Source organism: Taudactylus pleione, unplaced genomic scaffold (genome assembly GCF_031769625.1).
Source record: "Taudactylus pleione unplaced genomic scaffold, aTauple2 ptg000617l, whole genome shotgun sequence".
NCBI lineage: Eukaryota > Metazoa > Chordata > Amphibia > Anura > Myobatrachidae > Taudactylus > Taudactylus pleione.
The window spans coordinates 1,158,673-1,180,789 of NW_028285019.1; the positions used below are offsets into that span (position 1 = coordinate 1,158,673).

Below are 22,117 nucleotides of genomic sequence, written 5' to 3' on the forward strand. Positions count from 1 at the left end.
CTATGTTCTTGGTGTATATAGTGCAGTATGTGATTTAGCAATGCTATGTTCTTGGTGTATATTGTGCAGTATGTGATTTAGCAATGCTATGTTCTTGGTGTATATTGCGCAGTATGTGCTTTAGCAATGCTATGTTCTTGGTGTATATTGCGCAGTATGTGCTTTAGCAATGTTATGTTCTTGGTGTATATTGTGCAGTATGTGATTTAGCAATGCTATGTTCTTGGTGTATATTGTGCAGTATGTGATTTAGCAATGCTATGTTCTTGGTGTATATTGTGCAGTATGTGATTTAGCAATGTTATGTTCTTGGTGTATATTGTGCAGTATGTGCTTTAGCAATGCTATGTTCTTGGTGTATATTGTGCAGTATGTGATTTAGCAATGCTATGTTCTTGGTGTATATTGTGCAGTATGTGATTTAGCAATGCTATGTTCTTGGTGTATATTGTGCAGTATGTGATTTAGCAATGTTATGTTCTTGGTGTATATTGTGCAGTATGTGCTTTAGCAATGCTATGTTCTTGGTGTATATTGTGCAGTATGTGATTTAGCAATGCTATGTTCTTGGTGTATATTGCGCAGTATGTGATTTAGCAATGCTATGTTCTTGGTGTATATAGTGCAGTATGTGATTTAGCAATGCTATGTTCTTGGTGTATATTGTGCAGTATGTGATTTAGCAATGCTATGTTCTTGGTGTATATTGTGCAGTATGTGATTTAGCAATGCTATGTTCTTGGTGTATATTGCGCAGTATGTGCTTTAGCAATGCTATGTTCTTGGTGTATATTGTGCAGTATGTGCTTTAGCAATGCTATGTTCTTGGTGTATATTGCGCAGTATGTGCTTTAGCAATGCTATGTTCTTGGTGTATATTGCGCAGTATGTGCTTTAGCAATGCTATGTTCTTGGTGTATATTGTGCAGTATGTGATTTAGCAATGCTATGTTCTTGGTGTATATTGTGCAGTATGTGCTTTAGCAATGCTATGTTCTTGGTGTATATTGTGCAGTATGTGCTTTAGCAATGCTATGTTCTTGGTGTATATAGTGCAGTATGTGATTTAGCAATGCTATGTTCTTGGTGTATATTGCGCAGTATGTGATTTAGCAATGCTATGTTCTTGGTGTATATTGCGCAGTATGTGATTTAGCAATGCTATGTTCTTGGTGTATATTGCGCAGTATGTGCTTTAGCAATGCTATGTTCTTGGTGTATATTGCGCAGTATGTGATTTAGCAATGCTATGTTCTTGGTGTATATTGTGCAGTATGTGCTTTAGCAATGCTATGTTCTTGGTGTATATTGTGCAGTATGTGATTTAGCAATGCTATGTTCTTGGTGTATATTGCGCAGTATGTGATTTAGCAATGCTATGTTCTTGGTGTATATTGCGCAGTATGTGATTTAGCAATGCTATGTTCTTGGTGTATATTGTGCAGTATGTGATTTAGCAATGCTATGTTCTTGGTGTATATTGTGCAGTATGTGCTTTAGCAATGCTATGTTCTTGGTGTATATTGTGCAGTATGTGCTTTAGCAATGCTATGTTCTTGGTGTATATTGTGCAGTATGTGATTTAGCAATGCTATGTTCTTGGTGTATATTGCGCAGTATGTGCTTTAGCAATGCTATGTTCTTGGTGTATATTGTGCAGTATGTGATTTAGCAATGCTATGTTCTTGGTGTATATTGTGCAGTATGTGATTTAGCAATGCTATGTTCTTGGTGTATATTGTGCAGTATGTGATTTAGCAATGCTATGTTCTTGGTGTATATTGCGCAGTATGTGCTTTAGCAATGCTATGTTCTTGGTGTATATTGTGCAGTATGTGATTTAGCAATGCTATGTTCTTGGTGTATATTGCGCAGTATGTGCTTTAGCAATGCTATGTTCTTGGTGTATATTGCGCAGTATGTGATTTAGCAATGCTATGTTCTTGGTGTATATTGCGCAGTATGTGATTTAGCAATGCTATGTTCTTGGTGTATATTGCGCAGTATGTGATTTAGCAATGTTATGTTCTTGGTGTATATTGTGCAGTATGTGATTTAGCAATGCTATGTTCTTGGTGTATATTGTGCAGTATGTGCTTTAGCAATGCTATGTTCTTGGTGTATATTGCGCAGTATGTGCTTTAGCAATGCTATGTTCTTGGTGTATATTGTGCAGTATGTGATTTAGCAATGCTATGTTCTTGGTGTATATTGTGCAGTATGTGCTTTAGCAATGCTATGTTCTTGGTGTATATTGTGCAGTATGTGCTTTAGCAATGCTATGTTCTTGGTGTATATTGTGCAGTATGTGATTTAGCAATGCTATGTTCTTGGTGTATATTGTGCAGTATGTGCTTTAGCAATGCTATGTTCTTGGTGTATATTGTGCAGTATGTGATTTAGCAATGCTATGTTCTTGGTGTATATAGTGCAGTATGTGATTTAGCAATGTTATGTTCTTGGTGTATATTGTGCAGTATGTGCTTTAGCAATGTTATGTTCTTGGTGTATATTGCGCAGTATATGATTTAGCAATGCTATGTTCTTGGTGTATATTGCGCAGTATGTGATTTAGCAATGCTATGTTCTTGGTGTATATTGTGCAGTATGTGATTTAGCAATGCTATGTTCTTGGTGTATATTGTGCAGTATGTGCTTTAGCAATGCTATGTTCTTGGTGTATATTGTGCAGTATGTGATTTAGCAATGCTATGTTCTTGGTGTATATTGCGCAGTATGTGATTTAGCAATGTTATGTTCTTGGTGTATATTGTGCAGTATGTGCTTTAGCAATGCTATGTTCTTGGTGTATATTGTGCAGTATGTGATTTAGCAATGCTATGTTCTTGGTGTATATTGTGCAGTATGTGCTTTAGCAATGCTATGTTCTTGGTGTATATTGTGCAGTATGTGATTTAGCAATGCTATGTTCTTGGTGTATATAGTGCAGTATGTGATTTAGCAATGTTATGTTCTTGGTGTATATTGTGCAGTATGTGATTTAGCAATGCTATGTTCTTGGTGTATATTGTGCAGTATGTGCTTTAGCAATGTTATGTTCTTGGTGTATATTGCGCAGTATATGATTTAGCAATGCTATGTTCTTGGTGTATATTGCGCAGTATGTGATTTAGCAATGCTATGTTCTTGGTGTATATTGTGCAGTATGTGATTTAGCAATGCTATGTTCTTGGTGTATATTGTGCAGTATGTGATTTAGCAATGTTATGTTCTTGGTGTATATTGCGCAGTATGTGCTTTAGCAATGCTATGTTCTTGGTGTATATTGCCTTGAGTAATTGCCCTGACGTCTTTAGGCATCAATACTGACATCCATTACATCGCCATTTATCTGTGGCGCAGTACTGGCGTAGGTGCTCGCCTTGTTTATCGCTGTGCATTTGTCCTGGGTATCGGGGGTGAGGTCTCCTATTAATGGTTACTTGTGTTTATTCAGACAGCTGCAGAGCACTTATTGTTTTCCTCTGTAAGCCGGGTGCAGAGCGAATTCTTCTGAGGTCCATAACCCTGCGTTTGGCTGCAGCGCTGGGAGAATTATGTTATTCGGAATATGCAGATATTTGGGAGCCGCTCATGCAATGTGATGGCTGCTGCCTTTATTTTCTCCAATCCCCAGATCACTTTATGTAGGGACCCTGCACTTTCTTATCATTGTCATAGGAAATGCTCCAGAAAGCTATATATACAATGAGGAGAGTGTGTGTGTGTGTGTGTGTGTGTGTGTGTGTATATATATATATATGTATATACACACACACACACACACACACACACACACACACACACACAGTGTGAGGTTGTATAAACAGTGAGGAAAGGCTATATACAGTGTGGCTGTATATACAGGGAGAGACTATATATACAGTGAGGAAAGGCTATATACACTGAGAGGCTGTATACACAGGAGAGGCTTCTGTATGCAGTGAGAGGCTATGTACAGTGAGGAGAGGCTATATACAGCGAGAGGCTGTATACAGTGAGTAGAGTCTATATATACAGTGAGAAGCTGTATACACAGTGAGGAGAGACTATACAGTGAGAGGCTGTATACAGTGAGGAGAGGCTATATACAGCGAGAGGCTGTATACAGTGAAGAGAGACTATATATACAGTGAGGGGCTGTATACACAGTGAGGAGAGGCTTCTATATTCAGTGAAGAGAGACTATATACAGTGGTGAGAGGCTGTATACATTTAATAGAGGCTATATATACAGTGAGCGTATATATACAGTGAGAGGCTGTATACACTGTGAGCGTATATATATACACTGAGGAGAGACTATATGCAGTGAGCGGTTGTATACAGTGAGGAGAGGCGCTATATACGGTGAGAGGCTATATATACAGTCAGCGGCTGTATATAGTGAGGAGAGGCGCTATATACGGTGAGAGTATATATACAGTGAGCGGCTGTTTACAGTGAGGAGAGGCTATATATACAGTGAGTATATGTACAGTGAGAGGCTATATGCGGTGAGAGACAGTAGCATACAGTATAACAAAAAAAAAACAATTTTTTTGGTTTCTTTTTGTTCTAGTGTCAGAAGTATTAGATGATAATTTTATATATGTAGCGGTGACAAGTGGGTTGGAGCTGTCTGAAGACACTGAGGTGACCAGTCACGTGCTGAGTCCCACTTACTAATATGTATGTATGTGTATGTATATATATATATATGTGTGTATATATATATATATATATATATATAATATATTTGAAAAGCCAGTCCCTTATATGCAGGTGTGTTCTGCAGCCGCTGAGTTATACAGGTCAGTACACCGTGGTCATGTGACACATACTGTACAAATATGGCCTCTGCCCCAAGGGCTGACACCACTGTTCTCTGGATACATGGATATATACAGCATATGTACAATGTAAATGTAACTGTATATAAATGAATTGCTTGCTTGGAGACCATCATTTATACAAAGCACATTCTTTCCATAGCCCTTTTTTTTTTCTCACGCTTCTATCCCAGGGTTGAAAAGGGGTCTTGAATTTGGTAACAAGTTTCCCACAAGATTGGGAGCAGGAAACCCTGTGTAACCTCATTATACAGAGAGATTATAATCACTTCCTCTCACAGACTTACAGATTCTCCTCTATTGCCTGTTGTGAAACGCTGTAACGTCTCTATATTTACTGTATAGTAAATCCAACCCCTATAACAAGCCACTTGTTACTATATAGGATTTACCGATCAGCTAGTGTATCTCTCATTTCCCAAGCTCCATTATATAGTATAACACAATAGTATATATCATCTGAGTATGAGCCGTCTCTTCTGTCAGTTCTCTGTTTTTTATTTTATGTTTAGTTTTTCATTTTTCATCCCTTTAGTTATTGTCTTGTCAGCAGCTTTGACGTGTATTATAGCATCTGGTAAGTTGCCGCTGCTGATTCTTGTTTCATGAATGAAGATGTCCAGACATAATCTGACAACTGTGTAATACTGTGTCCCGGATCATGCTAGCATTGTATACCATCATCTATAGTTACATAATGAGTAATGTATCCCCTGTATGGATAGGAGAAGATCCCGAATGTCTGACATTTGTGGTAAAGTAACTTTCTGCCTCTGCAGTGCCGCAGGATTTCCCCAGTTGGGTGTACACTGTACTTGTACTGATATGTAAATACGGGGTGGGTATGAAATCCCGGCTGTCGGGATGCCGCTGGTCAGAATCCCAACACCCATAGGAAGTCACGGTAAGTATTTTCTAACGCCTACCCTAACCCACCCTCCCCGGAGCCTAACCCTAACCTCCTAACCTCCCCCTTAGTGCCTAAACCTAACCTCCCCCTTAGTGCCTAAACCTAACCTCCTCCTCCCCGCACCCTAAACCTAACACCCCCTTCACGGTGCCTAAACCTAACCCACCCTCCCTGGAGCCTAACCCTAACCTCCTAACCTCCCCCTTAGTGCCTAAACCTAACCTCCTACCCGCACCCTAAACCTAACACCCCCTCCACGGTGCCTAAACCTAACCTCCCCCTTAGTGCCTACACCTAACCTCCTCCTCCCCGCACCCTAAACCTAACACCCCCTCCACGGTGCCTATACCTGACCTCCCCCTTAGTGTCTAAACCTAACCACCTCCTCCACGGTGCCTAACCCTAACGCCCCCTCCACGGTGCCTAACCCTAACGCCCCCTCCACGGTGCCTAACCCTAACGCCCCCTCCACGGTGCCTAACCCTAACGCCCCCTCCACGGTGCCTAAACCCAACGGCTCCACGGTGCCTAAACCCAACGCCCCCTCCACGGTGCCTAAACCCAACGCCCAAATACATCAATATTGTTCACCCACACCAGGGTAATGTCCTGTAAGAAGCTCGGTGTCGCTAATTTCCCTGATGCGCTCTTCAAGGGGCGTGCGCTGCAGTAACCCAGACTCTGTTATGTTGCAGTGCATGCTGGGAAGTGGCCAAGATTTATATCCGTTTTGCTTTAGGCAGGTTTTATTAGTTGAGCAGAAGTACAAGGGAGCAAACGTTTTCCTGATTACTGTGTCACGTTACGGAGCTGAAGACCGCATTAGGCTTCTCTTAGTACAATCAGGCGCTGTAATTCCCTGGCAGTGCACATTAGGAACAGGACGGGCCAGACCTTCCCAGAGATGAGCCAGAAACCACTGCAGAATGGCTTTATAAAGTCTCACTCCAGCAGCAGCAGCGCAATAATGTCATTATAACACGTTAGCGTAAGGCGTCTCACAACAATACAATTATAAAGCGCTATAAATAGAGCGAGGGGCCACATGTGCCAGCTGATTCAGTGGGAGTGTCCATGCACGCACCCCGGTCTCTGCGGGTGATGGAGTCTTGTACAAATAATTCCAATCATTACTACAGTAAGGCAGAGGCGCTACATTCATTCTGCTTATTCTGTTATCGCCAAACATGAGCACTAGCAGATTTAGAAAGAAAATATCTATATACAGTATGTATTTGTGTATGTATGTATATATACTGTATATATATTATAGTCCTCCTGGAAAATATTTATATAGTCCATTGGTTTGTTTGTTTGTCGGTTATACATTCAGACACCCCTGGGATGAAACCAACGCGAGGGGGGGTCCAGTTGGATCCTGGCCAAGTTTTAGTGGGGATACTGTCCCGTTCGGACCGTAGGTTTACGCTGGGCAGAACTTTGATCGGGGGACGCTGGGCAGAACTTTGGCCCCTGGAGCCTGTTCTGGACTTTCCACTGGATGGCTTTGGATGAAAACTTCACAGAAGGGTGGCAATTGGTCTGGGATGCCTAATGAAGTGGTTGGGGTCCTGGTTGGACCTCACAATGGAGTGCGTCGGGCAGAACTTTTACCCAGGGAGCCTGTTCTGGGCCTTCCACTGGATGGATTTGGATGACAACACATATAATTAAATGTGATAACTTGAAGGTGTGAGGATGCGGGATGTGTGTACACACAGGTGATGTATAGATGAGCACAGCAGTGTGAGGGTGCGGGATGTGTGTACACACAGGTGACGTATAGAGGAGCACAGCAGTGTGAGGATGCGGGATGTGTGTACACACAGGTGACGTATAGAGGAGCACAGCAGTGTGAGGGTGCGGGATGTGTGTACACACAGGTGACGTATAGAGGAGCACCGCAGTGTGAGGGTGCGGGATGTGTATACACACAGGTGACGTATAGATGACCACAGCAGTGTGAGGGTGCGGGATGTGTGTACACACAGGTGACGTATAGATGATCACAGCAGTGTGAGGGTGCGGGATGTGTGTAGACACAGGTGACGTATAGAGAAGCACAGCTGTGTGAGGATGCGGGATGTGTGTACACACAGGTGACGTATAGATGACCACAGCTGTGTGAGGATGCGGGATGTGTGTACACACAGGTGACGTATAGAGGAGCACAGCTGTGTGAGGATGCGGGATGTGTGTACACACAGGTGACGTATACAGGAGCACAGTAGTGTGAGGATGCGGGATGTGAGTACACACAGGTGACGTATAGAGGAGCACAGCAGTGTGAGGGTGCGGGATGTGTGTACACACAGGTGACGTATAGAGGAGCACAGCAGTGTGAGGATGCGGGATGTGTGTACACACAGGTGACGTATAGAGGAGCACAGCAGTGTGAGGGTGCGGGATGTGTGTACACACAGGTGACGTATAGAGGAGCACCGCAGTGTGAGGGTGCGGGATGTGTATACACACAGGTGACGTATAGATGACCACAGCAGTGTGAGGGTGCGGGATGTGTGTACACACAGGTGACGTATAGATGATCACAGCAGTGTGAGGGTGCGGGATGTGTGTAGACACAGGTGACGTATAGAGAAGCACAGCTGTGTGAGGATGCGGGATGTGTGTACACACAGGTGACGTATAGATGACCACAGCTGTGTGAGGATGCGGGATGTGTGTACACACAGGTGACGTATAGAGGAGCACAGCTGTGTGAGGATGCGGGATGTGTGTACACACAGGTGACGTATACAGGAGCACAGTAGTGTGAGGATGCGGGATGTGAGTACACACAGGTGACGTATAGAGGAGCACAGCAGTGTGAGGGTGCGGGATGTGTGTACACACAGGTGACGTATAGATGATCACAGCAGTGTGAGGGTGCGGGATGTGTGTAGACACAGGTGACGTATAGAGAAGCACAGCTGTGTGAGGATGCGGGATGTGTGTACACACAGGTGACGTATAGATGACCACAGCTGTGTGAGGATGCGGGATGTGTGTACACACAGGTGACGTATAGAGGAGCACAGCTGTGTGAGGATGCGGGATGTGTGTACACACAGGTGACGTATACAGGAGCACAGTAGTGTGAGGATGCGGGATGTGAGTACACACAGGTGACGTATAGAGGAGCACAGCAGTGTGAGGATGCGGGATGTGTGTACACACAGGTGACGTATAGAGGAGCACAGCAGTGTGAGGATGCGGGATGTGTGTACACACAGGTGACGTATAGAGGGGCACAGCAGTGGGAGGGTGCGGGATGTGTGTACACACAGGTGACGTAAAGAGGGGCACAGCAGTGTGAGGATGCGGGATGTGAGTACACACAGGTGACGTATAGAGGAGCACAGCAGTGTGAGGGTGCGGGATGTGTGTACACACAGGTGACGTATAGAGGAGCACAGCAGTGTGAGGATGCGGGATGTGTGTACACACAGGTGACGTATAGAGGAACACAGTAGTGTGAGGATGCGGGATGTGTGTACACACAGGTGACGTATAGAGGAGCACAGTAGTGTGAGGATGCGGGATGTGTGTACACACAGGTGACGTATAGATGAGCACAGCAGTGGGAGGATGCTGGATGTGTGTACACACAGGTGACGTATAGAGGAGCACAGCAGTGTGAGGATGCGGGATGTGAGTACACACAGGTGACGTATAGAGGAGCACAGCGGTGTGAGGATGCGGGATGTATGTACACAGGTGATGTATAGAGGAGCACAGCGGTGTGAGGATGCGGGATGTGTGTACACACAGGTGACGTATACAGGAGCACAGCAGTGTGAGGATGCGGGATGCGAGTACACACAGGTGATATATAGAGGAGCACAGTAGTGTGAGGGTGCGGGATGTGAGTACACACAGGTGATGTATAGAGGAGCACAGTAGTGTGAGGGTGCGGGATGTGAGTACACACAGGTGATGTATAGAGGAGCACAGCTGTGTGAGGATGCGGGATGTGTGTACACACAGGTGATGTATAGAGGAGCACAGCAGTGTGAGGATGCGGGATGTGTGTACACACAGGTGATGTATAGAGGAGCACAGCAGTGTGAGGATGCGGGATGCGAGTACACACAGGTGATGTATATAGATGAGTAGTGATAAAGAGACTCCGCTGGTACCTTATGAAGGCCTTTAGAGCAGGCCTGGCCAGCCTGTGCCTCTCCCATTTGCTTGGAAACCACAAGCCCCAGGATGCTTTACCAGCTGATCGGTGGGAGGGTAGAGAGCCGCAGGATGGCCGGGCCTGTAGTAGAGGACATTCAGCATCTACTGTTCTATAGACTTTGTCAACCTTTTGTACCTGTTGACATATTGCATGTTGACCTTTTGGTGTCTACTTGTACATTGTCGATGTTTTATACTACACCCTGGGGGGGAGACATGCTGTGTACTTAGTGCCGACAATGTCCTTACATGGGGAATTACATTATGGTCGGGGGATATTCTGCTACATGTCATTAAGCTGTGACAGGCTCCACATAATAGGGACAATGCTCTATATTTATCTCTGCTTTACGGTCCATATTTAGCAGCCCGTTGTCCTTACATATTTGTATTACATGTAAGATGACAGTTTATTAATGACGTGGGCAGTATAGCTGTACATTCAGCCCATATGAGAGGATATTCAGACAGACAGTCTGCACCATATTTGGGCTGTACAGAGAGGCGTATAGCCAGTGTGACAGCTCCTAATGCTGGGGGGGGGACCTTGTGAACGGTTCTCTGGCGAATGAATAATCTAATAGTGATACAATAGTGCAGCTTAGGCAGCCGGCAGCTCTGGCCTCTTCTATCCTGAATTCCGCTCTCTAGAAACTACTGAAAACCAGAATGCAGAAAGTCCGTACATGACGCTGCTCCGTGATGGCGTCTGACACGCAGACAGGATCATTAAACCGTATAATGAGATGCAATATGATATATTTTACACCTGGTGGTTTGTGTGTGAGTGTGTGTGTGTGTGTATGTGTGTGTATGTATATATATATATATATATATATATATATATATATTTTAACCAAGTCCAGATAATTCTGTACACTAAGGGGAGAATTAACAAACCTTCCACAGAGGACAGGTGGAGACGTTTCCCGTAACAGCCAATCAGATTCTAGCTGTCATTTTATATAATGCTCTTGATAAATGTTAGGCAGAAGCTGATTGGTTGTTATGGTAACTTCTCCACTTGTGCTCTTTAGAAGGTTTGATACATCTCATTTTATGCCATATAACGCACGACTGACGGAACTGTCCTGATTGTCAGAACTTTTGTCTCAATTTGGGGACAGTCGAAAGACCTGTCCCCCCTGAGTGTGCCCTTGGATTCTGACAGTACCAGCAGCAGGTACGTGCGCAGTTGAATGACTGGTAGTGGAGGGGACACTGGGCAATTCCCTGGATAATGTGGCCATAACCCTTCCAGCGTGACCTGACCGCACCCTTTATGCGTGCTCCGTGCGCACCCTCTGCCCCGGATCGGTAGTATGTAGTAGTATTCTGTACTATGCATACCTTATACTGTAGATGTGCGAATACACTCCTGGGCTGCACAGTTGGTGCAGTGGTTAGTATTACTGCCTCACAGCAACTGGTCATGGGTTTGAGTTCCACCATGGCCCTGTGTGGAGTTTGTATATTCTCCCTGTGCTTGCGTGGGTTTTCTCTGGGTACTTCCAAACTCCAAAAATATACTGGTAGGTTAACTGGTTCTCAACAAAAATGAACCCATGTGTGTATGTATTTGTATATATGTGTGTATATCTGTGTGTACACGTGGTAGAGAAAATAGAGTGTAAGCCCCCTGGGGCACGGACTGATGTGAATGGTCAAATATTCTCTGTACAGCGCTGTGGGATATGTGTGCGCTATATAAATAACTGGTAAATTAAAATATAAAGTGTTTCCTAGCTAAGACTGTGCAGTATAAAGATCTGTCGTCGTCGTGCGTTTTGGACTTGGTATTATTTATTTATTCTTGTATAAACATGTGTCTGATTATATATATATATAGATATATAGATATATATATATATATATATATATATATCTATATATATATGGGCGTAACTAGGTATTTCAAGACCCCATAGCAAGAGTTTGGAAGGGCCCCCATGTACCAACCGATGGTGACAAATGTATATAACACATGTAACATTGACAAGGAAGATGGGTCCCCTCAGCTCTGGGTCCCCTCAGCAGCCGCCCCCTTAGTACCTTTGGTAGTTACACCCATGTGACAAGGAAGATGGGTCCCCTCAGCTCTGGGTCCCCTCAGCAGCCGCCCCCTTAGTACCTATGGTAGTTACACCCATGTGACAAGGAAGATGGGTCCCCTCAGCTCTGGGCCCCTCAGCAGCCGCCCCCTTAGTACCTTTGGTAGTTACACCCATGTGACAAGGAAGATGGGTCCCCTCAGCTCTGGGCCCCTCAGCAGCCGCCCCCTTAGTACCTTTGGTAGTTACACCCATGGGTGATCTTGGCCCTGCTGTGCTTTGCCTGACGTATGTTTCCCTTATGTTTCTGGCTGATCATCTTCCCTAAATGTTTGTGTAACTTGTTTGCGGCGCTGTGTGTGAAGGACGTGCGTTTCGTCTAGGCGGTGTCTGTGTCCTAGCGCGCTATATCAGCGTCTTGCACACATGAAGAATAATACATAGTGACAGCCACACTTCTCCTTTCTTGCAGTTATCCTGTGCTTTGTGTTGTTATACTGTCTGTCAGTGCACGTTTTGTCCCTTGGTAGTTGCTTTATAGTATCTTACTTTAGGCACAATGTGCAGGAATTTATCATTTGCCGGTCACATGTTTTGTGGTTTGTTACCACCCAGACGGGGATTGTGTGTGCCTGCAGCTTGTGATCGTGGCTATAATTCCGGGGACACGCTTCTGTACTCCTCAGCGCTGCGTGTTCTGTTATTCTGGTATGTTGCGCACTTCTCTACGTGTCTGCAGTCTCCTAAGTTAGCAGATAGGCTTCCTGGCCGTGGTGCACTACAGAGTAAACCGTATTCTTCTACCGTGCGCGCCTCCTGCCAGCAACGCCAGGTCGCTTAACTGCGGAGCACAATTGTTTTGCTTTTATAGATGGCAGAACCCTATACTCATGGTTGGTTTTGCTGTTTAGCAGTGATAAGAAGCCCCAAATGCCGGCGATCACCAGCGCAGGGGACCAGGAGCTCAGTGCTTCCTGCCCGCAGTGCTGCTGTGGTTCCCTTTATGTTTCATGTCACATAATGGCCAGAAATAGATGTGCAGGTCACAGCGCCTGTGTGTTATCTCTGGGGTCACAGCGGTCGACAGCAGAAACCTCAGAGGCCGGAAACGCTGGAGAATCTTTACTGCTTATACTAAGACATTTGCCTGTAATGTATATAACTGATGGCCGGGTGCTGCCTCTGATTTGCTGTCTTCCTGCTTCTCTCATAGGCTGCTAGTGACCACGTGTGATTTATGTCCTTACCATTAGGCTCCTAGTGACCACGTGTGATTTATGTCCTGACCATTAGGCTGCTAGTGACCTCGTGTGATTTATGTCCTGACCATTAGGCTCCTAGTGACCTTGTGTGATTTATGTCCTGACCATTAGGCTCCTAGTGACCTTGTGTGATTTATGTCCTGACCATTAGGCTCCTAGTGACCACGTGTGATTTATGTCCTGACCATTAGGATGCTAGTGACCTCGGGTGATTTATGTCCTGACCATTAGGCTACTAGTGACCACGTGTGATTTATGTCCTGACCATTAGGATGCTAGTGACCTCGTGTGATTTATGTCCTGACCATTAGGCTGCTAGTGACCATGTTTGATTTATGTCCTGACCATTAGGATGCTAGTGACCTCGTGTGATTTATGTCCTGACCATTAGGCTGCTAGTGACCACGTGTGATTTATGTCCTGACCATTAGGCTGCTAGTGACCTCGTGTGATTTATGTCCTGACCATTAGGCTCCTAGTGACCTTGTGTGATTTATGTCCTGACCATTAGGCTCCTAGTGACCTCGTGTGATTTATGTCCTGACCATTAGGCTCCTAGTGACCACGTATGATTTATGTCCTGACCATTAGGATGCTAGTGACCTCGGGTGATTTATGTCCTGACCATTAGGCTACTAGTGACCACGTGTGATTTATGTCCTGACCATTAGGCTCCTAGTGACCACGTGTGATTTATGTCCTGACCATTAGGCTACTAGTGACCACGTGTGATTTATGTCCTGACCATTAGGATGCTAGTGACCTCGTGTGATTTATGTCCTGACCATTAGGCTGCTAGTGACCATGTTTGATTTATGTCCTGACCATTAGGCTCCTAGTGACCTCGTGTGATTTATGTCCTGACCATTAGGCTCCTAGTGACCTCGTGTGATTTATGTCCTGACCATTAGGCGACTAGTGACCAAGTGTGATTTATATCCTGACCATTAGGCTGCTAGTGACCACGTGTGATTTATGTCCTGACCATTAGGCTGCTAGTGACCTCGTGTGATTTATGTCCTGACCATTAGGCTACTAGTGACCACGTGTGATTTATGTCCTGACCATTAGGATGCTAGTGACCTCGTGTGATGTCCTGACCATTAGGCTCCTAGTGACCTTGTGTGATTTATGTCCTGACCATTAGGCTCCTAGTGACCACGTGTGATTTATGTCCTGACCATTAGGATGCTAGTGACCTCGCGTGATTTATGTCCTGACCATTAGGCTGCTAGTGACCGCGTGTGATTTATGTCCTGACCATTAGGCTCCTAGTGACCGCGTGTGATTTGTGTCCTGACCATTAGGCTGCTAGTGACCACGTGTGATTTATGTCCTGACCATTAGGCTGCTAGTGACCACGTGTGATTTATGTCCTGATCATTAGTCTGCTAGTGACCACGTGTGATTTATGTCCTGATCATTAGGCTGCTAGTGACCACGTGTGATTTATGTCCTGACCATTAGGCTGCTAGTGATCACGTGTGATTTATGTCCTGACCATTAGGCTGCTAGTGACCACATGTGATTTATGTCCTGACCATTAGGCTGCTAGTGACCACGTGTGATTTATGTCCTGACCATTAGGCTGCTAGTGACCATGTTTGATTTATGTCCTGATCATTAGGCTGTAGATGGTTTTTGTTCTACCCGCTGACTCCGTTCTTTGCCTGGTTGCAGATGGAGCAGTTATCGGATGAGGACCTGGACCACGGGGCAGAGGAGGACAGTGATAAGGAAGACCAGGACCTAGACAAGATGTTTGGAGCCTGGCTGGGGGAACTGGACAAACTGACCCAGGTAATAATGGGCCGGAATTTGGTTTGTGATCAATCCATGTAAAATCTTCAAAAATGAGTTTTGCCCCCTCTTGTCCTGGCACGTCTATGGGAGTCATTGCTGCCAGGAGAAATGATGCCCACATATGTTTGCAGATATACAGGGGTTTATTTACTAAGCTTTGGACGGACATAAAGTGTACAGAGATAAAGTACCAGCCAATCAGCTCCTAACCTCCATGTCACAGGCTGTGTTTGAAAAAAATAACAGTTAGGAGCTGATTGGTTGGTACCTTATCTCTGTCCACTTTATCTCCATCCAAGGCTTAGTAAATACACATCATAGTATGATATGGTCCAATGCTTGTATCTTGCTTTGCCAACATTTTAGGCTCTAGAAGCTCCGATTATACCCAAACATTTGCTCTGCATAGTGAATGCGAAGTGCTGGCTGCTTACCGCTCCGGTGACACCCGCCGTTTATCACCCCAGAAGCCGCATCGAGCGGAGACTTTTTATTTTTTTAAGGCAAATGTCCGGATTAGTGGTTCTCAACCTGCAGGTCCCCCCAATAGGTCATGTTTTCAGGATATCTGTCCAGTGGCGCAACTATACATTTTGCTCCCCCCTGCTAAAAAAATTTCAGGCACCCCCCCCCCCCATTAAACAAATACACACAAAGCTGACGTTTAAGGTGTGTGATTTCATGATGCAGTAATTTCCGTCACACATTATGCCACACCGTAATACCCTTATAACACATTATGCCACACAATAATGCCATGTATAACACATGATGACACACAGTAATGCCCTTATAACAAATTATGCCACACCATAATGCCCTTATAACAAATTATGCCACACCATAATGCCCTTATAACAAATTATGCCACACCGTAATGCCCCTATAACAAATTATGCCACATCTTAATGCCCCTATAACACATTATGCCACACAATGCCACGTATAACACATAATGACACACAGTAATGCCCTTATTACAAATTATGCCACGCCAAAATGCTCCTGTAACACATTATGCCACACTGTAATAACCCTTACAACACATTATGCCACACAGTAATGCCCCTTACACATTATGCCCCTTATAAGACATAATGCCACACAGTAATGCCCTTATAATGCATTATGCCACACTACGTAATACCCCTAATAGAACATTGTGCCCCTTACACATTATGCCACACAGTAATGCCCATTACATCCCACCCTGACAGATCTACTTCACCAACCGTCCTCTCTGCTCCTGCCAGTCTGTCACCTCAGCTCAAGGCAGATTGCCCAGTTTCTATGTCCGTGTAGAAACAGATTATTGGGAACATCGCTTATAACCTGTAAACTGCATGTATCAAATGAGTGCCCCCTGTAGCTGTTCCCATATGCAGTGCCCCCTGTAGCTGTTCCCATATGCAGTTCCCCCTGTAGTTGAACCCATATGCAGTGCCCCCTGTAACTGTGCCCATATACAGTGCCTCCTGTAGTTGTGCCCCATGTAGTAGTGCCCCCCCCCGGTACTTACCTGATCCCAGTACTTGCTACCGCTGCCGTGCCGGCTGGATCTAACTTGATCCAGTGGGCGCGGCAGTGCAGGCTCTTCACATCGCGGCACTGCATCACTGGGAACGCTGGCCTCTGAAGCGATCTTCAGAGGCCGGTGTTCATAGCTCCAGTGGCGAAGCAACGGCCCCCGGCACCCCAAGCCGCTTAGGGGGTCTTAGTTACGTCACTGTATCTGTCTGTGGAAGCAGATGGGGTAATTAATGACCCAGCAAAACAGATTTACTCTCATACTGTATATGATTAGAGAAATCCAGAAAATATGAGCTGTTGGTGGCAATTGAGGATTGGGGTGGAGAACCTCTTTTCTAGAAGAAGATGGCCACTGATAGTATAGTAACAAAAAAACGCCAGAGCATGCAGTGTCAAAAAGGACAGTGCGGCATTGCGGTAGGAAATGGCGCGACATTGCGGTAGGGGATGGCGTGACATTGCGGTAGGGGAGGGCGCGGCATTGCGGTAGGGGACGGCGCGGCCTTGCGGTAGGGGACGGCGCGGCCTTGCGGTAGGGGACGGCGCGGCCTTGCGGTAGGGGACGGCGCGGCCTTGCGGTAGGGGACGGCGCGGCCATGCGGTAGGGGACGGCGCGGCCTTGCGGTAGGGGACGGCGCGGCCTTGCGGTAGGGGACGGCGCGGCCTTGCGGTAGGGGACGGCGCGGCATTGCGGTAGGGGACGGCGCGGCCTTGCGGTAGGGGACGGCGCGGCACTCTGGTAGGGGACGGCGCGGCACTCTGGTAGGGTATGGCGCGGCACTCTGGTAGGGTGATGCCGCGCCATCCCCACTGTGGTAGGGGACGGCGCGGCACTGTGGTAGGGGACGGCGCGGCACTGTGGTAGGGGACGGCGCGGCACTGTGGTAGGGGACGGCGCGGCATTGTGGTAGGGGACGGCGCGGCATTGTGGTTTGGGTATGGCGCGGCACTGTGGTAGGGGATGGCGCGGCACTGTGGTAGGGGATGGCGCGGCACTGTGGTAGGGGATGGCGCGGCACTCTGGCAGGGGATGGCGCGGCATTGTGGTAGGGGATGGTGCGGCATTGTGGTTGCTGCTGGCGCTTTATTGCTGACTCCAGCACAAATTACATCGCATCAATGATAAATAAATATGATGTACAAGGGTCATGCCGCAAGAAATGACATTATGGCATAAACAATTGGAGGAGAATTCAACCCTGCATTAGGGCTCCATGTGGGCTTCATCCAGCTCTGTATGTGGCACATTATGGCAGTATATAGCTGTATAATCATCAGATGGATCTGTAATAATGTGTACAGTACAAGCCATACAGACACATATGTCCACATACTAAGGATCCTGATCACATGTAAGATTCCCCGTTATTAGCGGCTTCTGTGTAATTCTTCCTCTCTGTCGCTGTTAGAGTTTGGATACGGAGAAGCCAGAGGAGCCTGTGAAAAGATCGCCATTGCGCCAGGAGACCAACTTGGCAAACTTCTCATATCGCTTTTCTATGTACAACTTGAATGGTAAGTGGTGATAATTCGTAATGGCATTGCCACAGCCATTACCAATATGTAATTACAGACCAGTAAGTGACAGCGCTGCAGCCTTATATGCCACCCTGGCTTCCTGTGCCACATCTGTCTGCCACGTGGGCGACTCCCCAAGACAAACACTGTACAAAGTGTCAGCTGCCAGGGCAAAGCTTTGTATCCTCACTGCTCCTTCAGGGTCAGCGTGAAGGAACGCCAAGTGTTTAATGCGTAGAAGAAGAGTATGGAATGGGTGTGCGCAGATCGTTTGCTATAGTAACAATGACTGATATCATTAGGTCTCCCTTCAGCTAATAGCCCCGGGCGCGGCGCCTGACATCTCTCGTACAGTCCTGTGATATTGCACTGAGCCAGTCATTGTGTTTGTGGGTCTTGACTGAGCCATAGTAAATATTCAAAGTAATTGTGACCTTTCCTTCAGAGATTTACACTAATGCAATCACACCTGTATTCTATCCCGGACCTTAATAGCTAAAATATACTAATCTCTCTTCCAAAGCACTGCCCAGCATAGGGACCCCCACTGCTGCCTCCTCATATCTGTACAGTGTAAGCACAGCCCAGCATAGGGACCCCCACTGCTGCCTCCTCATATCTGTACAGTGTAAGCACAGCCCAGCATAGGGACGCCCACTGCTGCCTACTCATATCTGTACAGTGTAAGCACAGCCCAGCATAGGGACGCCCACTGCTGCCTCCTCATATCTGTACAGTGTAAGCACAGCCCAGCATAGGGACCCCCACTGCTGCCTCCTCATATCTGTACAGTGTAAGCACAGCCCAGCATAGGGACGCCCACTGCTGCCTACTCATATCTGTACAGTGTAAGCACAGCCCAGCATAGGGACGCCCACTGCTGCCTCCTCATATCCATACAGTGTAAGCACAGCCCAGCATAGGGACGCCCACTGCTGCCTCCTCATATCCGTACAGTGTAAGTACTGCCCAGCATAGGGACGCCCACTGCTGCCTCCTCATATCCGTACAGTGTAAGCACAGCCCAGCATAGGGACGCCCACTGCTGCCTCCTCATATCCGTACGGTGTAAGCACAGCCAGCCCAGCATAGGGACGCCCACTGCTGCCTACTCATATCTGTACAGTGTAAGCACAGCCCAGCATAGGGACGCCCACTGCTGCCTACTCATATCTGTACAGTGTAAGTACAGCCCAGCATAGGGACGCCCACTGCTGCCTACTCATATCTGTACAGTGTAATCACAGCCCAGCATAGGGACGCCCACTGCTGCCTCCTCATATCTGTACAGTGTAAGCACAGCCCAGCATAGGGACGCCCACTGCTGCCTTCTCATATCTGTACAGTGTAAGCACAGCCCAGCATAGGGACACCCACTGCTGCCTCCTCATATCTGTACAGTGTAAGCACAGCCCAGCATAGGGACCCCCACTGCTGCCTTCTCATATCCGTACAGTGTAAGCACAGCCCAGCATAGGGACGCCCACTGCTGCCTTCTCATATCTGTACAGTGTAAGCACAGCCCAGCATAGGGACACCCACTGCTGCCTCCTCATATCTGTACAGTGTAAGCACAGCCCAGCATAGGGACCCCCACTGCTGCCTACTCATATCTGTACAGTGTAAGTACAGCCCAGCATAGGGACGCCCACTGCTGCCCCCTCATATCCGTACAGTGTAAGGACAGCCCAGCATAGGGACTCCCACTGCTGCCCCCTCATATCCATACAGTGTAAGCACAGCCCAGCATAGGGACACCCACTGCTGCCCTCTCATATCCGTACAGTGTAAGCACAGCCCAGCATAGGGACACCCACTGCTGCCTTCTCATATCTGTACAGTGTAAGCACAGCCCAGCATAGGGACGCCCACTGCTGCCTCCTCATATCCGTACAGCGTAAGCACAGCCCAGCATAGGGACGCCTCATATCCGTACAGCGTAAGCACAGCCCAGCATAGGGACGCCCACTGCTGCCTCCTCATATCACTACAGTGTAATCACAGCCCAGCATAGGGACGCCCACTGCTGCCTCCTCATATCTATACAGTGTAATCACTGCCCAGCATAGGGACGCCCACTGCTGCCTCCTCATATCCGTACAGTGTAAGCACAGCCCAGCAAAGGGACGCCCACTGCTGCCTCCTCATATCACTACAGTGTAATCACAGCCCAGCATAGGGACACCCACTGCTACCTTCTCATATCTGTACAGTGTAAGCACAGCCCAGCATAGGGACGCCAACTGCTGCCTTCTCATATCTGTACAGCGTAATCACAGCCCAGCATAGGGACACCCACTGCTACCTTCTCATATCTGTACAGTGTAAGCACAGCCCAGCATAGGGACGCCCACTGCTGCCTCCTCATATCTGTACAGTGTAAGCACAGCCCAGCATAGGGACGCCCACTGCTGCCTCCTCATATCTATACAGTGTAATCACAGCCCAGCATAGGGACGCCCACTGCTGCCTCCTCATATCCGTACAGTGTAAGCACAGCCCAGCATAGGGACGCCCACTGCTGCCTCCTCATATCACTACAGTGTAATCACAGCCCAGCATAGGGACGCCCACTGCTGCCTCCTCATATCACTACAGTGTAATCACAGCCCAGCATAGGGACGCCCACTGCTGCCTTCTCATATCAGTACAGCGTAATCACAGCCCAGCATAGGGACACCCACTGCTGCCTCCTCATATCTGTACAGTGTAAGCACAGCCCTGCATAGGGACGCCAACTGCTGCCTTCTCATATCTGTACAGTGTAAGCACAGGCCAGCATAGGGACCCCCACTGCTGCCTCCTCATATCCGTACAGTGTAAGCACAGCCCAGCATAGGGACGCCCACTGCTGCCTCCTCATATCCGTACAGTGTAAGCACAGCCCAGCATAGGGACGCCCACTGCTGCCTTCTCATATCCGTACTGTGTAAGCACAGCCCAGCATAGGGACTCCCACTGCTGCCCCCTCATATCCATACAGTGTAAGCACAGCCCAGCATAGGGACACCCACTGCTGCCTCCTCATATCTGTACAGTGTAAGCACAGCCCAGCATAGGGACGCCCACTGCTGCCTCCTCATATCCGTACAGTGTAAGCACAGCCCAGCATATGGACACCCACTGCTGCCTTCTCATATCCGTACAGTGTAATCACAGCCCAGCATAGGGAAGCCCATTGCTGCCTCCTCATATCCGTACAGTGTAATCACAGCCCAGCATAGGGACACCCCACTGCTGCCTCCTCATATCTGTACAGTGTAATCACAGCCCAGCATAGGGACGCCCACTACTGCCTTCTCATATCTGTACAGTGTAAGCACAGCCCAGCATAGGGACCCCCACTGCTGCCTTCTCATATCCATACAGTGTAAGCACAGCCCAGCATAGGGACGCCCACTGCTGCCTCCTCATATCCGTACAGTGTAAGCACAGCCCAGCATAGGGACACCCACTGCTGCCTTCTCATATCCGTACAGTGTAATCACAGCCCAGCATAGGGAAGCCCATTGCTGCCTCCTCATATCCGTACAGTGTAATCACAGCCCAGCATAGGGACACCCCACTGCTGCCTCCTCATATCTGTACAGTGTAATCACAGCCCAGCATAGGGACGCCCACTACTGCCTTCTCATATCTGTACAGTGTAAGCACAGCCCAGCATAGGGACGCCCACTGCTGCCTCCTCATATCCGTACAGTGTAAGCACAGCCCAGCATAGGGACGCCCACTACTGCCTTCTCATATCTGTACAGTGTAAGCACAGCCCAGCATAGGGACACCCACTGCTGCCTTCTCATATCCGTACAGTGTAAGCACAGCCCAGCATAGGGACACCCACTGCTGCTTCCTCATATCCGTACAGTGTAATCACAGCCCAGCATAGGGACGCCCATTGCTGCCTCCTCATATCCGTACAGTGTAAGCACAGCCCAGCATAGGGACACCCCCTGCTGCCTCCTCATATCCGTACAGTGTAAGCACAGCCCAGCATAGGGACACCCACTGCTGCCTTCTCATATCCGT

General features: G+C 47.4%; 1 protein-coding gene across 1 annotated transcript in view; it reads left to right on the forward strand.

Moving 5' to 3' along the window:
* Nucleotides 1–22,117, forward strand: part of RAPH1 (Ras association (RalGDS/AF-6) and pleckstrin homology domains 1) — a 112,720-nt gene that overhangs the window by 86,422 nt on the left and 4,181 nt on the right. Inside the window, exons 2-3 of the mRNA XM_088454454.1 lie at nt 14,921–15,040; nt 17,983–18,088. Coding sequence (XP_088310580.1) covers nt 14,921–15,040; nt 17,983–18,088 — 226 coding nt within the window. The remainder of the gene's footprint in view (nt 1–14,920; nt 15,041–17,982; nt 18,089–22,117) is intronic.